We start from the raw sequence: 13,797 nt of genomic DNA, 5'->3' as shown, positions 1-13,797 counted from the left end.
GGAGGCTTTTGTTTCAGGCTATTAGGAATACTTCAAAAAGATCTACTCACTGTAATTTCTTTGACACCCATTACAGACACAACCTTCCTCACAAGCTCAGGGGGACACGGGGAACCAGCCATGATGCCTACAGTGGAAAAATAAGGGTAAATAAACGCAATCTGTCAGAAGAAAAGAATTCCGACAAAACTAAATTAAGGAGCATTAAGTCTATTAACGGTCACTTGTAATGTAAATTCAGCTTCTTTTTCTTACCTGATTCCACTGATGACAAGTCGTAGTTCGCCAGGTCTGGCTGGTTGAGCATGTCAACATACATGGTGGGCGTGCCGTAGATGAATGTGCACCTGAGATAGAAAAGATGGCAAAAGCAAACCTTCACCTAGAAGCCGGCACAAGTGACCTACAAGTGACTTCACCATTTTTAAATTTCAAGCCGTTTTGTTTCCATTACAAGCCTTCTCTCAGGCTAAATAAAAAAAAAATAAGTCTAATGTTTGGGAGCTTATTTCAGCCCGTGACGTGCATCAACAACACATGTTAAGAAGGTTCCTGCTTCACAACTGGGCTGGACTCTGTGTTGAGTTCACTTGTTCTCCTCATGGCTGTGGGGCCTGCTGGCTGGTGGGTATGTTTAATCTGAGGCGAAGAGCAATGGTGAGCACGTGATTGTCCCTGGGACTGACTGGCTGTACCCCCACCTTTCCCCCAGTGACCCCTGGGATGGGCTCCAGGGTCAGACCCCGAACAGGAGGTGGGGTATAGAGGGAATGCGCATGACGTCACAGATGCAACTTCACAGCGGGTTACGCCCACTGAGTGGCAGAAAGACTGAGTGGCAGCGTAGACTTTCAGTTTGAGCAACTGGAAAACATCTAAAATGGGAAAGAGCTGTTGTGTGATCGACTGTACTCATAGATTTAGCAAGAAATCAGAGTTATCGTTTTACAGACTGCCAAAAAATAAGCTTAAGAGAGACAAATGGATCGCTGCAATTTGCAAAAACAACTGGATTCCAAGCACCGAAACGTGGATTTGCGGTTCTCATTTTGTATCAGGTAATGTTGGATTTTCGGGTAGCTAACGTTAAACGGTCAAATCATAAAGTTCGGTGTCCTCATCACTTTAATTTCGCCAACAAATCCTGCCTTGAAATAGGACCAAGCGTCAAGACTTTTGTATGCCTTCAAGCTTTGCTTCGTGTATTTCCCCGGCGTAGAAATTAAGTCCATATAAATATCAGGAAACTGGATTCGTGGCCAGATATTAATGTCCATGGACCACTGGTTCTTCAGGTAACTGTACGGGTCACTGTCAAGTCCTACTGCCCTTAATTTAAGCCAATAATCGGCTGTTATCCCGTCTTCTCCACAGTTTCCCCTACTAGTTGCAGCTGTTTTTGCCACTCAGTAAGTAAGGGGGCGTGGTCCAGTGTGGAAGTGACATCAATGCATACCCTCTATTACTGTTTCATCATTATCGTATTGTTGTTATAATGCTTATGACGCTTAAGGCCCTCCAGAGTTTTATTTGTCCACTTTATTTTGCCTAATGGCATATTCTTCACTTCTGTAGCTCAAACCAGTGAAAGCAGGCCCATCTAATCTAAACCCTTTTAGGCCTTGGACGCAGGTTAAAGTGTGATTTGGCGGCCCCTGCTGTCTGTGGTTCTGTTCTCTCAGGTCCTGCCTGATTGGTGTTCCTTTCCTCCAGGACTGTCATGTCTTTGACAGGTCCGGTAGTCCCGGGGTTAAAGGCAAGACGGTTATTTGTTATTTTGGCTTTGGCTCCTGACAGTACATGACGTAACACTTGGACATGTGAGTAAATCACATCACCTAACGTGTGAGTGAACCTTTCTACAAGGGGATTTTGGGGGTCGGGAAATGAGACGTGGTCTCATTCATGTTGTGTTCCATCCCTGCTAAACCGGGCCACAACACTCCCATAAACGGTTCAGGTCACACAGCTTTGGGCTCAGAGGGCTCTTTTTTTCTCAATAAAGAAATGACTTAAAAAATGTTAAATCATGATCAAACGACTGCTGAAGCCTGAACACCTTCAGAGTAAATTATAGGCTTTAATCCAAAGAAAGTGCTGTTCATCCAGGTACAGATGCAACACTGCTCCAGTTTGGATCCTGTGTAAGTTCTGACGTTACCGCTCGCTCTCCATCGCTGCGATGTTGGCCTTTCCATTGTAGCCAGCAGAGGGGAAGACGAGGGAGATGCCGTGCACAGCCATGGCGATCCCTCCCCCCACGGAGCCGAAGCAGTGGTACAGAGGCACCGGGATACAGACCCGAGTGTGAGGCTGCAGGACAGATCAAACATACGCAGCTGCTGGATTAGCATTTTAACTGAAAGTTGTTTCTGTATTTTATTGTTTTCGACACCAGCTGGACAGGTCACTGAGGTCAGGCCTCCATCTTCCCTCATTACAATACTGAAAGAAATGTTTTAACGGTCATTTGTACACATAAAGGGATAAACATAGATGCAGACGGCAGCATCTGCAGCCTCAGTAGACATGGACATGCGTCTTGAAGGGGGATTTGGATATAAAGGTGTTATGCTTTTGTTATGCTTTTCTGCTTCGTGTTGGTGGGTTTTGGTGTTTGTGGGAGTCGTTCATGAAACCAACATAGGACAACACTCATCCTGCTGAATTCAGTTTCCAAAATATCTCAAAGATGGAACCAACCAACCTTCTTCTGTTTTCCTCTTCCATTTTTTATTAATTATAAGTATCTCATAGCCATGGTCTGCCCCCCCTTCTTTTTCTCTTGTGTGTATATTTGCAGGCCGGAGCTTCAGGAGCTGCATGCTGACCTGCAGTCATTGTGTCTGTGTCTTCTCCTTTCGTTCTTCATTCTCTCAGTCTGTTTTCTCTTTTCCTGATCTGCCCTGTCTGGCCTCCGGCAGGAGGGTCCCCCCCTTATGATCCAGGTCCTGGTCCAGAGTTTTTCTTGCCACTGTTTGCCACTGTTTGGCTCCCACTAGGGGAGTTTTTACCTGCCACTGTTTATGTTATGTTTATGTAATAATTGCTCGGGGGTCATGTTCTGGGTCTCTGGAAAGATCCTAGAGACAACTTCTGTTGTAATAGATGCGATATAAGTAAAACTGAATGGAAATTGAAATTGAACCAAACTTTCTGCATGAAGCATCTACAGGACATAGGATATCTTCCTGTTCCTGGACTTTTTTCGAGTGCCTTCAAAACAATCCAACCCCTTGGACTCCAGGAGAAACTCACCAGGATGAGAGTGGACCTCTGCCTGGTTGCTTGGATATCCAGCTACCTCACCAACAGACCACAGTATGTCAGGCTGAAGGACATCCCGTCTGACACTGTGGTCAGCAGCACTGGATCTCCACAGCGGACCGTGCTGTCCCCCATCCTCTTCATTCTGTACACCGCCGACTTCTGCTACAACTCGTGCAACGTGTCACATCCAGAAGTTTGCAGATGACAAGGCCATCACGGGATGTATCAGAGACGAGGAAGAGGAGGGGTACAGGAGCTTGGTGAGGAACTTTGTTGTCTCGCGCAACAACAACCTGCAGCTCAACACATCAAAGACTAAGGAACTGGTCATAGACTTCAGGAGGGACAGACCCAGTCCTAGACCAGTTCTGTTAGGAGCAGAGGAGATGGAGGTCGTGCAGAACTATAGATATCTTGGGCAGTGGATGGACAACAAGCTGGACTGGACAAGCAACACAAGGCAGCTGTACAAGAAGGCCCAGAGCAGGATGTACTTCCTGAGGGGGCTGAGATCTTTCTCCTGGGGATGTCCTATCAGTCTGTGGTCGCCTGCGTCCCGTCCTACACTGTGGTGTGCCGGGGAGGGAACACTTCAGAGGCAGACCTCTCCAGGTTGGAGAAGCTGATCAGGTGCCGGCTCCGTGGTTGGCACGAAGCTGGACCCTCTGGAGACGGTGGCAGAGAGGAGAACAGTCCACAAACTCCTGGCTCTCATGGACAAAGCCAGCCACCCCCGGCACACTGTCATCAGCAGCCGGAGAAGCCGGTTCAGTGAGAGGCTGCTCCTCCCCGAGTGCAGGACCAACAGACTGAGGAACTTTTTATCTTTATATGGGTGTTTGATTTGTAAATCACAGTGCTGTGTGAGTGAGATGGAGATGTACATTTCCATGGGAACCTCCCAAAGGGATTAATAAAGTCGTCTGAATCTGAAATGTTTAATTGCATTAGAGGGAAGATTTGTGAACTATGTGAAGATAGCTGGTTCAGACTCACCCTCCAGCTGTATCCCAATCTCCTTCCAACAAAGTAGGCGTTGTTGACGATGTTGTGATGGGTCAGCGTGGCGCCCTTCGGAGATCCAGTTGTACCCTGATGAAAGACATCTTACTTGCAAATATAATGGTTTTATAACGTGTTACTCACTCAGGCCAGTGATGTCACAAACAGATGTGGAATCAGAGACAGTGAGCGGTAAAGACTTGATTGAGCACTTAATGTTTTTGCGTCATGACGTGTATCAGTTCTGATGTTTTCGCTCCCGTCTGCAACATAGTTTGATGACAGTTTGATGATGATGTCAGTTTAATGTACAGCGTAGGTTGCTTTGCTCTTTCTTGTCTTTATGAAATGGATACAGATTATAAATCATAACTAATAGAATAAACATGATAACAAAAACTAAAAGGGAAGCTTTAAATGTTGCCCATTTTAAAGATCAGACTTGCCACAGCATACATTGGGGCAAAAAAGTATTTAGTCAGACACTAGTTGTGCAAGTTCTCCCACTTAAAAAGATAAGAGAGGCCTGTAATTATCATCACAGTTTATATCTCCACTATGAGAGACTAAATGAAAAAATGTATTTGCAAACTATAGTGGTGTTGGGCCACAGTCCTATTTGAACATGGGACGCCTAAATTTGAACTTTAAGGTCCAGCTCTGAGGCCTAACTCTAAGACCAGCCTTGATTTCTTACAGCTGACCGCATGGTTGGGAACAAAGGAACCTCCATAAGGTCAGGTCAACCATGTAAATGTCTTTAGAAAGAGAATCTCGCTCCCACGTCTGGGGTCTACATTCTTTTCACTTTAAAAAAAAAAGAACTATTTATGTTAAGCATAGGATAAAAAGTAAGTAGTAAGAAGTATTTTCACAATCGTTATTTCAATAGCGGGACTCTTTTCAGCGGACCAATAACAGCCGCCGCTGTTGTTTACAAACCTGACGTAATCCAATATGGATGCCACTTGTCTTCCCAAATATGTAGAAAAATACAATATAATGAGCTGAAAAGTGCACAAAAATGACTAAAAACAGTATTATATATGATGCCACAATGAAGATGAATTATAAACTAAAGTGAAATAATAAAAAGTGCCCATAATGTGATCGTTTTTACCATTGTGTATCTATCTTTCTCCATAGACATCTCTATGCAACACTATCCCATTAATGTCACAACCATGATAAGTAATAAATATACCTAACCTCAAGTTAATATAAAACCATTGTGTATAACACATGTAAAGTATATTTATTTGGGACTATTTCAGCATATCTTGATTGAAATTAAATTAATAACAATCATGGCCCTGTCAGTGAAATGGATTTGATCTACTACACCTACAGTATGTGTTCAGGCAGTTGGAACAATGTTAAACAGAGAAAGGGATCTACAGGTAATAGTCATGAGAGGGGCCATGTTAATGTTTAGTTAGTTGTTGTTGTTTGTGTGTAGTTTAGGCATACAAATGTTAACACTTTTGTAAATAAGTTCTGATTAATTTGAATGAGAGAAGTTGTTTGTGTTTATTTTATACACATTTGTCACAGCTACTGGTTGCAAAGGTCTGTGCTCGGACTCCTTCCTTCACTGTTATTCTGTAACGCCACCCCTGGCAACAGGCTGGCACGTAGGGAATAACAGTTACCTTGAGACTGATTTTGCTGTTTAGTTATTATTTTCCTGATAAGTCAGGTGGTGCCCCGTTTTGATTCATTCATTTTGATAAGTAATCTTCTTTATTAATTATTAATAACTAATAATTATCGAAAGATAATTATTAATAACTCTTTAATAACTGAACCAGCATCCCCTTTGTGGCACAACAGTGGAAAATAAGTATTTGGTCAATAACAAAAGTTCATCTCAATACTTTGTTCTAAACCCTTTGTTGGCAATGACAGAGGTCAAATGTTTTCTGTAAGTCTTCACAAGGTTTTCACACACTGTTGCTGGTATTTTGGTCCATTCCTCCATGCAGATCTCCTCTAGAGCAGTGAAGTTTTGGGGCTGTCGCTGGGCAACACGGACTTTCAACTCCCTCCAAAGATTCTCTATGGGGTTGAGATCTGGAGACTGGCTACGCCACTCCAGGACCTGGAAATGTTTCTTACAAAGCTACTCCTTCGTTGCCCGGGCGATGTGTTTGGATCATTGTCCTGCTGAAAGACCCAGCCACGTTTCATCTTCAATGCCCCACTGATGGAAGGAGGTTTTCACTCAAAATCTGGCCCTGTTCATTCTTTCCCTTACACGGATCAGTCGTCCTGGTCCCTTTAATATATATAATAAATTTTATATATTTTATATTGTATGTCAGGGTGCATTGGTCTCCCAGTTCTTATCTTTTTGGTCTCCCAGTTTTTATTTGTCTATTATGCTTATTTTTCAATCAAAATGTCAAAGCACCTTGTATTTCATGTACTTGGACGAAAGGTGCTATATAAATAAAATTTGATTGATTGATTGATTTGCAGAAAAACCTCCCCAAAGCATGATGTTTCCACCCCCGTGCTTCACAGTAGGTTTGGTGTTCTTTAGATGCAACTCAGCTTTCTTTCTCCTCCAAACAGTTGTGTTTCTACCCAAAAGTTCTATTTTGGTTTCATCTGACCATATAACATTCTCCCAATCCTCTTCTGCATCATCCAAATGCTCTCTAACAAACTTCAGACGGGCCTGGACTTGTACTGGCTTAAGCAGGGGGATCGTCTGGCACTGCAGGATCTGAGTCCCTGGTGGCGTAGTGTGTTACTGATGGTACCTTTGTTACTCTGGTCCCAGCTCTCTGCAGGTCATTCACTAGGTTCCCCGTGTGGTTCTGGGATCTTCACTCACCGTTCTTTTGATCATTTTTACCCCAGACTGATGAGATCTTGCATGGACCCCAGATCAAGGGAGATTATCAGTGTCCTGTATGTCTTCCATTTTCTAATAATTGCTCCCACAGTTGATTTCTTCACACCAAGCTGCTTACCTATTGCAGATTCAGTCTTCTCAGCCTGGTGCAGGTCTACAATTTAGTTTCTCACGTCCTTTGACAGCTCTTTGGTCTTGACCATTGTGGAGTTTGGAGTGTGACTGTTTGAGGTTGTGGACAGGTGTCTTTTATACTGATAACAGTTAAAACAGGTGCCATTAATACAGGTAACAAGTGGAGGACAGAGGAGCCTATTCAAGAAGTTACAGGTCTGTGAAAGACAGAAATCTTGCTTGTTTGTAGATGACCAAATACTTATTTTACCCAGGAATTTACCAATTAACTCAGTAAAAATCCTACGATGTGATTTCCTGGATTCTGGATTCGAGCCGGAGTCACGGGATAATCACCGAAGTAAACTGCACGTTTATGGGGTCATCGAAGGAAATCTTCTTCTGCAGGTCCTGCAGCTGCTTCATGTGCTGGCTGCTGCCGGCCTGCATCACGTCCTCCAGGTGAAACATCCCTGGTTGGCGGCTGTCCAGGACGATCACGGAGCGGAGTTCTGGGAGTCTGGGGGGGGCAGACAAACACAAACATGAGTCAGCATCTGTCGGACCTGCTCAGGCTTCCATGAAAGGCTTTCCGAGGTTTAGGAGGTGAGTATAATGTCCGGTCGCTCTGTGAGGTCACTGTGAGCCCACTCAGGTCGGACCAGTACTGACCACCATGTTCCCTGCACTTTACTGGCTGTTTTCCTTCAATCTAGAATCTTTTTCCCAACTTGTCCATGATAGAGCAGCGTTTGGGAGAACGCCTGACACGCCTGACACTCCCACCCAGTCCCGCCCCTCCCTAAACGCAGAACACGCGCTGTGCGTAGGGCCTCATCTTCCAACGGGGGCCGCATTTTGCGCGAGGGGACGCATTTGCACGGAAACGCATTTGCGCTACCGGGAGGCGGAGGAGGGAAAAGAGACCTCTAATCTGACCGCGCAATGATTGGCAGCATTCGACATCTGACCAATCAGAGGGCTGCGCGTGCAGGCAGGCTCTTGCAGCGCTGCAGAAGGTGAGATTTAAACATGTCGTTCAGAAGACATCACCAATCAGGAGCAAGAGAAAGAAAAGAGGCAAAACACGAGGAAACTCGTGCTTCATTTGAAGGTGGGGATGTTATTGAAATAAAACGTTGTAGCACAAACACCTGAGCTGCCACTCAGATAAGAATCTGTCTCCAGTCTCTGTCTAAACTGGAGAATTGTGTTTTTCTAGCGGTCCTGATGAACATTTATTGAACGCCTAGTTAACGCCCTCTGCATTAATCTCTGTTGAAAAAGAGTGGTCACATGACCAGTTGGTCGTATATAAGCTATAATTTCCAGCCAATATATAACATATTGTTCATAGTTTTCAGATCAATTTATGTTTAAGGAGATGAACGTGCATCTGTAAAAGGCAGACGTGCTAGACCTGCTTTGAGATTTTTTATGGTTGTTTTGTGGTTTTGAGGTGGTGGAAGTAACTTTCTTTTGATGAGTAATCGATCGCTATTTGTGACTCGGATTTGTTTATTTCAGTTTTAAGTTTTTTATTTAATATTTATTTATTTATTTCAGCTTAATTTAAAATTTTTTTTTTTTTTTACTCATACAGTCAAACTACTTTATCTATACATACCGTACATTTGTTACTATTGATAAAGGTTGTCAAGTTAAAAGGCGTGTTATATGGTCATTTTATGCCAATGATACATTTGGGATGGGGAGAGGTGTGAGGGCATAGGGCCGGGAGGGTCTCCAAATAACATATCGCTTAGGGCCCCAATTCGGTCAGGGGCAGCCCTGCTCCCACCTCAACATCTCTTTATCAACTGTGTTTCCTGGAAGTGATTTTCCTTCATGTAGTGAAAGTGATTTTTCCAGGACTGTGATTTGTGACCTTACGTACTCCTCGCTCCTGTCAGCAAAAGAACCAGTCCTGGATTTGACCTCTTATGGATTGATAAATACTATTTACAAATGTTCTGTTGTATTCTCAAGCTTTGGCATGTCTATTTGAAGGTGCTGAGACAGGAAACAGAGTCTATATGTCTTCATTTCTGATGAGAAAACATGTTCTGGGCCTTGTCCACTCTGGTGCGCGTGTGTGCTTGTGATTGAACTGAAACCTAACAGAATACATCGGTACTTAAAGCCACTCTATGTAGTATTATCAGTTCTGATCACATGAGAGGCAGACCAGTGGTGGGAGTCCAGCATGTCTAGTCTTTACGCCTCTACAAGTGTGCACTGAGGGCTGACACGTGGCTGTCATGTGATGTGATGCCACTGTGTGGTCAGGACTGGTACTGCCACATAGGCCACGGTTACATGATGTTTTTTAATTCGGAATTAATTATTCCAAATTAAATAATTCAGAATTAAACTATTTTCCTTCGAGTTTACATGGAAATGGTAATTCCGAATTGAGGTTTACATGGAAAACACGTTTGATCAGCTTTATCCAATTCCGCTTAAGATCTTGGGGTTGGGAAGGTTCTGATTGGATAGGAAGACGGATCGGAAGTTACGTCTACTGGAAATTACGTCTACCGGAAGAAAAACAAACTTAGCCGCTACAACTTTGAAAAGCTCACAATTTTTATGTTTCCTGCCATCTGTTCTTTTAATTATTTCCAGGTCCTCCAAGCTATTTATTAAATAAATCGTCTCTGCTTTTGACCACCGTTTACTGCGTGCTGCCATCTTGAAACTTTGTTTGGAAAACAAGCCCAGCGCGGAATATAAGCGCCATCGCGACAGACGGGCAAGGGAACGAGCAGCGCAGAAAGACCGGAATTAATTTAAAGCGTAATGAGTGTATACATGATTGCGGAATTATTCTATTCGGATTTAAAATCGGAATAAACCAGCCACTGACTTCGGAATTAAGTTTAATTCGGAATGGCCATTTTAACTGCCTTAAATATTATTTGTCATTATTTTATTTGTTTTATTATTTCTGTGATATTTCTGTGGTTCATTTCCAGCAGTATTGTATTGTTTTTTGTATTTATGTGTAGGAACCGTTCTTCATGCTCTGTGTTGCGCAGGGACACTTTAAGTTATTGGAAGCTCATTCAGCAGGTGATAGCTGCGTCCGAAATTGCATACTTCCACCCTAATGAGTATGCAAAATGAGTATGCGAGATTTTTTAGTGCGTCCGAAACATTAGAACGTACTCAATAGTATGCTCTATCCATACTCATTCCGGAGAAATGTATTAGTGTGGATTGATGGACACTAGCTAAGCAGAAACTTCCCACAATGCAATGCAGCGGCGTTTGGTTGCTAAGTGATACGTATATGTCATAAGTATAATATTAAGTATAATTATAATATTAATATTATAATATTCGTATATAATAATATTATATAATGTCCTCTTGTTTCGGCCAGGATAAACGGGAAATAGCGGAGCGGTGCTACTGCTGCTGTGACACGTCACTTCCTCCGTGACGTGTGCGCTCTTAATAGTACGTCCGAATTAATGCACACTACTGATATTTACTCAAAATTTAAGTATACTTTTTAGTATATACTGTTTAGTATGGCATTTCGGACGCACCGGATGTGAAGCAGCACTTGTCATGCTGCATAAGTTACGTGGAAAAGTGGAGAAGTTAAAGGGGTAAAGCTGACATTTTTGGAAGATTTTTGGTTTTTTGAAGCGGACTCATTTCCCTCTGGTTATGTGCAGCCAGCGAGGTATGTTTAATTTATGTTTATATGTGCGTCGTGCATAATTGATTTGCATAATTAATAAGCACGATTTTCGTAGCCTTCCACAGCTGTGTTTATTCTGTTTATTGTATATTGTTGTTTATTTTGTCCATTATGTATTTAAATAGTTTGCCGGTGGTGGTGGTGGTACAAGGAGAGTGGAAGAATAAAGCCATCTGTAAATGAAGAACCGTGGTGTCGTGTATTTCCTGGAGGGAGTGATAGCCATTTTCATTCGGAATTAGGTGTTTACATGGTAATTTTTATTTAATTTAAATTCTGAATTAAAGAGGAATTCAACTTCCCATGTAAACGCACTGATAGAGTGCTCTGAACAGGTAAACTCCAGCAGCTGTACCTGGGGCTTCTGATGTCTCCTGGGGGGGAAGACTCGATTTCTGGGCAGATTTTTCTAAGCATGTCACAGTACATTTGATTCTTGAACTGCTCGGGGCACACAACAGCTTTACAGCCAACCTGTGAAGAGACACCAGCACGTTGGCTTTAACCATAAACAGTGTTTGTGGGTTAACTCTCAAAATGTTAATAGTTACAAAAACATTCACCTTGCGCAATGCAAACTCCACCTCCGCGACCTGGTAGGCTGGGTTCACAGACACCTGGTGAGTGTTGAGACAATAAATAACCACAAAATCTAGATATATTTACAGACTGTTGAAGGATCACACATTAGGGTCACAACATTGCCTGACCATGGTAGCCCGGTCTATGGCGGCTGTCCAGGGTGTACCCTCCCCTTTCCCCCAGACAGAGCTGGGGGAGACCCTGGACAGGCGTGAGCGGGTCAAAATAACAGGTGGATGAGCATAGCAGTTGGTTTTGGGGGTGGAGGGAAAGCTTTCTCCTTCCTACTTCAGAGGTCATTCGGATGAGAGATCTGGATGAGTCTCCTCCGATCTGGATCCGTGATGTCACAGTACCCTGCACATCTGAACAGCTCATTAAATTAGAGCATTTCCAAAGCAAGCAGGGCGGGCCCACGCCTCCATGGGGCCCTAAGCAAAATTAGATTTTGGGGCCCTCTATTACTGCCAATAATACTGATTATTGATCATTCACACACCCACTAAAAACTTATTTCATGTTCTTCCCTGTCATTACAAATACACTTACAAACTAGATGTAAGAACTTTTTGTTGTAGTTAGATTTTAATCCACAGGGATTAAGACCATGGAAGCAGACAACAGATTAACAAACTTGCAGAAAAATCTTTCAATTAATATTTTGCAAAGTCAGCAAATGCCCCTACTGGCCACACAGAGAAGCAACAGATAAAAGGTCAAAGAGCTGCACAGTTGCAGCAGTGTTGTTTCCATCATCCTATTGTCAGCCTGGCAGGTTTTTACCCATCTATGGTTTTTAATCTGAAATGGAGCAAATTCAGCTACAAGAGCGGCCTGGGGTTGATTTACACTTAATATTTAAAGGGATATGGTACTAACTTTGGTACTGAGTGTCATCTACAGTGTAGGACTACTAAAAGAAACAAAATAATCAAATAGATAATTTATAAACCATTTACTGTAAACACGTTATCTACTTTATTTTTGGTTTTAAATAAACTGCAACAGCAATGTGCAACAACAATTTGAAGTGGAACAACAACAATAAAGTGCAACAACAAAGTACTACAAAAACTAGAACTATAATTAAAATCACTCAACTTAGATAAACAGTACCTCGTCAATATGTTCTCCATATAAGAATAAATTCAAATGTACAAAAACAGACATTATTAAATAGAATAAACAAATAAAATCAAACAAATACTTTTGTTACAGTTTGTGTACAATAGCATACCTTTGATAATGTATGAATCATCACTCATACATAAAAAATATTATTAATTTTTTTAACTCTTGGGCGCCCCCTAGTGGTCACCGGGCCCTAAGCAGCCGCTTAGTTCGCTTATGCCTTGGGCTGGCTCTGAACGCAAGACTGGACCCTCCGGGACCGGTTAGGAAAAGTTGAAAACCTGAGTTCTGGGTCTGTGCACAGGATTGAATATTTTAACTTTACATGAAAGTGTTGTGACAACGTTCATGTTAACATTGTTCCTCTTCTGCAACCGTAGCTTCTGTTACAGCTGCAGCTGAAGAAGGCATGCCGATGTAAAGGACTCTGGTTTATTTCAGGACGTCACCTTATACGGAGCCTATGTATCATACTGTATGTATCTGTAGGTTTCACTCACCAGTATAATGCCCGCTTTAGCTGTTGCAAACTGAAACAGGACCCATTCATAAGTATTAGGCCCCCACATGCCCAGCCGGTCTCCTTTCTGGAGTCCAAGAGCCAGCAGTCCGGCGGCGGCCTGGTCCACCTGCAGGATCAAAACAGCTGACATTTCACATGCACTCAGAGAATAACACTGTAGAAGGGAAAACTGTGCAATTGTTCCTTTCCCAGTTTTAGAGCTGAGGTGAAGGGATTACTCTTTTCTTCGGGGTGATTATGCACACACCGTAAAGCTGTATTTAAAAAACAAAACATGCTGCAGCAAAGGAATCACAAGAAGTTAGAGGCCACAGCATGTTTGAGCTTGCAGTTCTTGTTCAGTTTATTGTTCCTGTGAGTTGCCTAATAGGATTTTCCCTGCTGGGCATGGTGCAGTTCTCCCTTTGTTATTCATAAACCGCTATAAACCTATTTATAAAAATATATGTGCTGAAGAGGAAAATATGATGCAATCAAAAATATTTGATGTGAGATTGAAGATGAATGTGAAACCTCCTTCTGCCACATTTTCCTCCTCCTCAGAGCAATAAATGATCCCCTACAAGACCAACATGTGTCGCTTTAGCAACCCTGCAT

General features: G+C 42.7%; 1 protein-coding gene across 1 annotated transcript in view; it reads right to left on the bottom strand.

The window, feature by feature from the left end:
• acsf2 (acyl-CoA synthetase family member 2) overlaps positions 1-13,797 on the bottom strand; it is a 59,055-nt gene that overhangs the window by 20,127 nt on the left and 25,131 nt on the right. The window contains exons 3-10 of the mRNA XM_061707813.1: positions 13,178-13,306; positions 11,528-11,581; positions 11,320-11,438; positions 7,607-7,769; positions 4,267-4,362; positions 2,162-2,313; positions 256-347; positions 51-127 (exon numbers count right to left, since the gene is read on the bottom strand). Of these exons, the coding sequence (XP_061563797.1) occupies positions 51-127; positions 256-347; positions 2,162-2,313; positions 4,267-4,362; positions 7,607-7,769; positions 11,320-11,438; positions 11,528-11,581; positions 13,178-13,306 (882 nt within the window). The remainder of the gene's footprint in view (positions 1-50; positions 128-255; positions 348-2,161; positions 2,314-4,266; positions 4,363-7,606; positions 7,770-11,319; positions 11,439-11,527; positions 11,582-13,177; positions 13,307-13,797) is intronic.

Source organism: Cololabis saira, chromosome 19 (genome assembly GCF_033807715.1).
Source record: "Cololabis saira isolate AMF1-May2022 chromosome 19, fColSai1.1, whole genome shotgun sequence".
Lineage (NCBI taxonomy): Eukaryota > Metazoa > Chordata > Actinopteri > Beloniformes > Belonidae > Cololabis > Cololabis saira.
The sequence above is the reverse complement of the archived record's forward strand: the minus strand, read 5'-3'. Positions and strand labels throughout refer to the sequence as shown.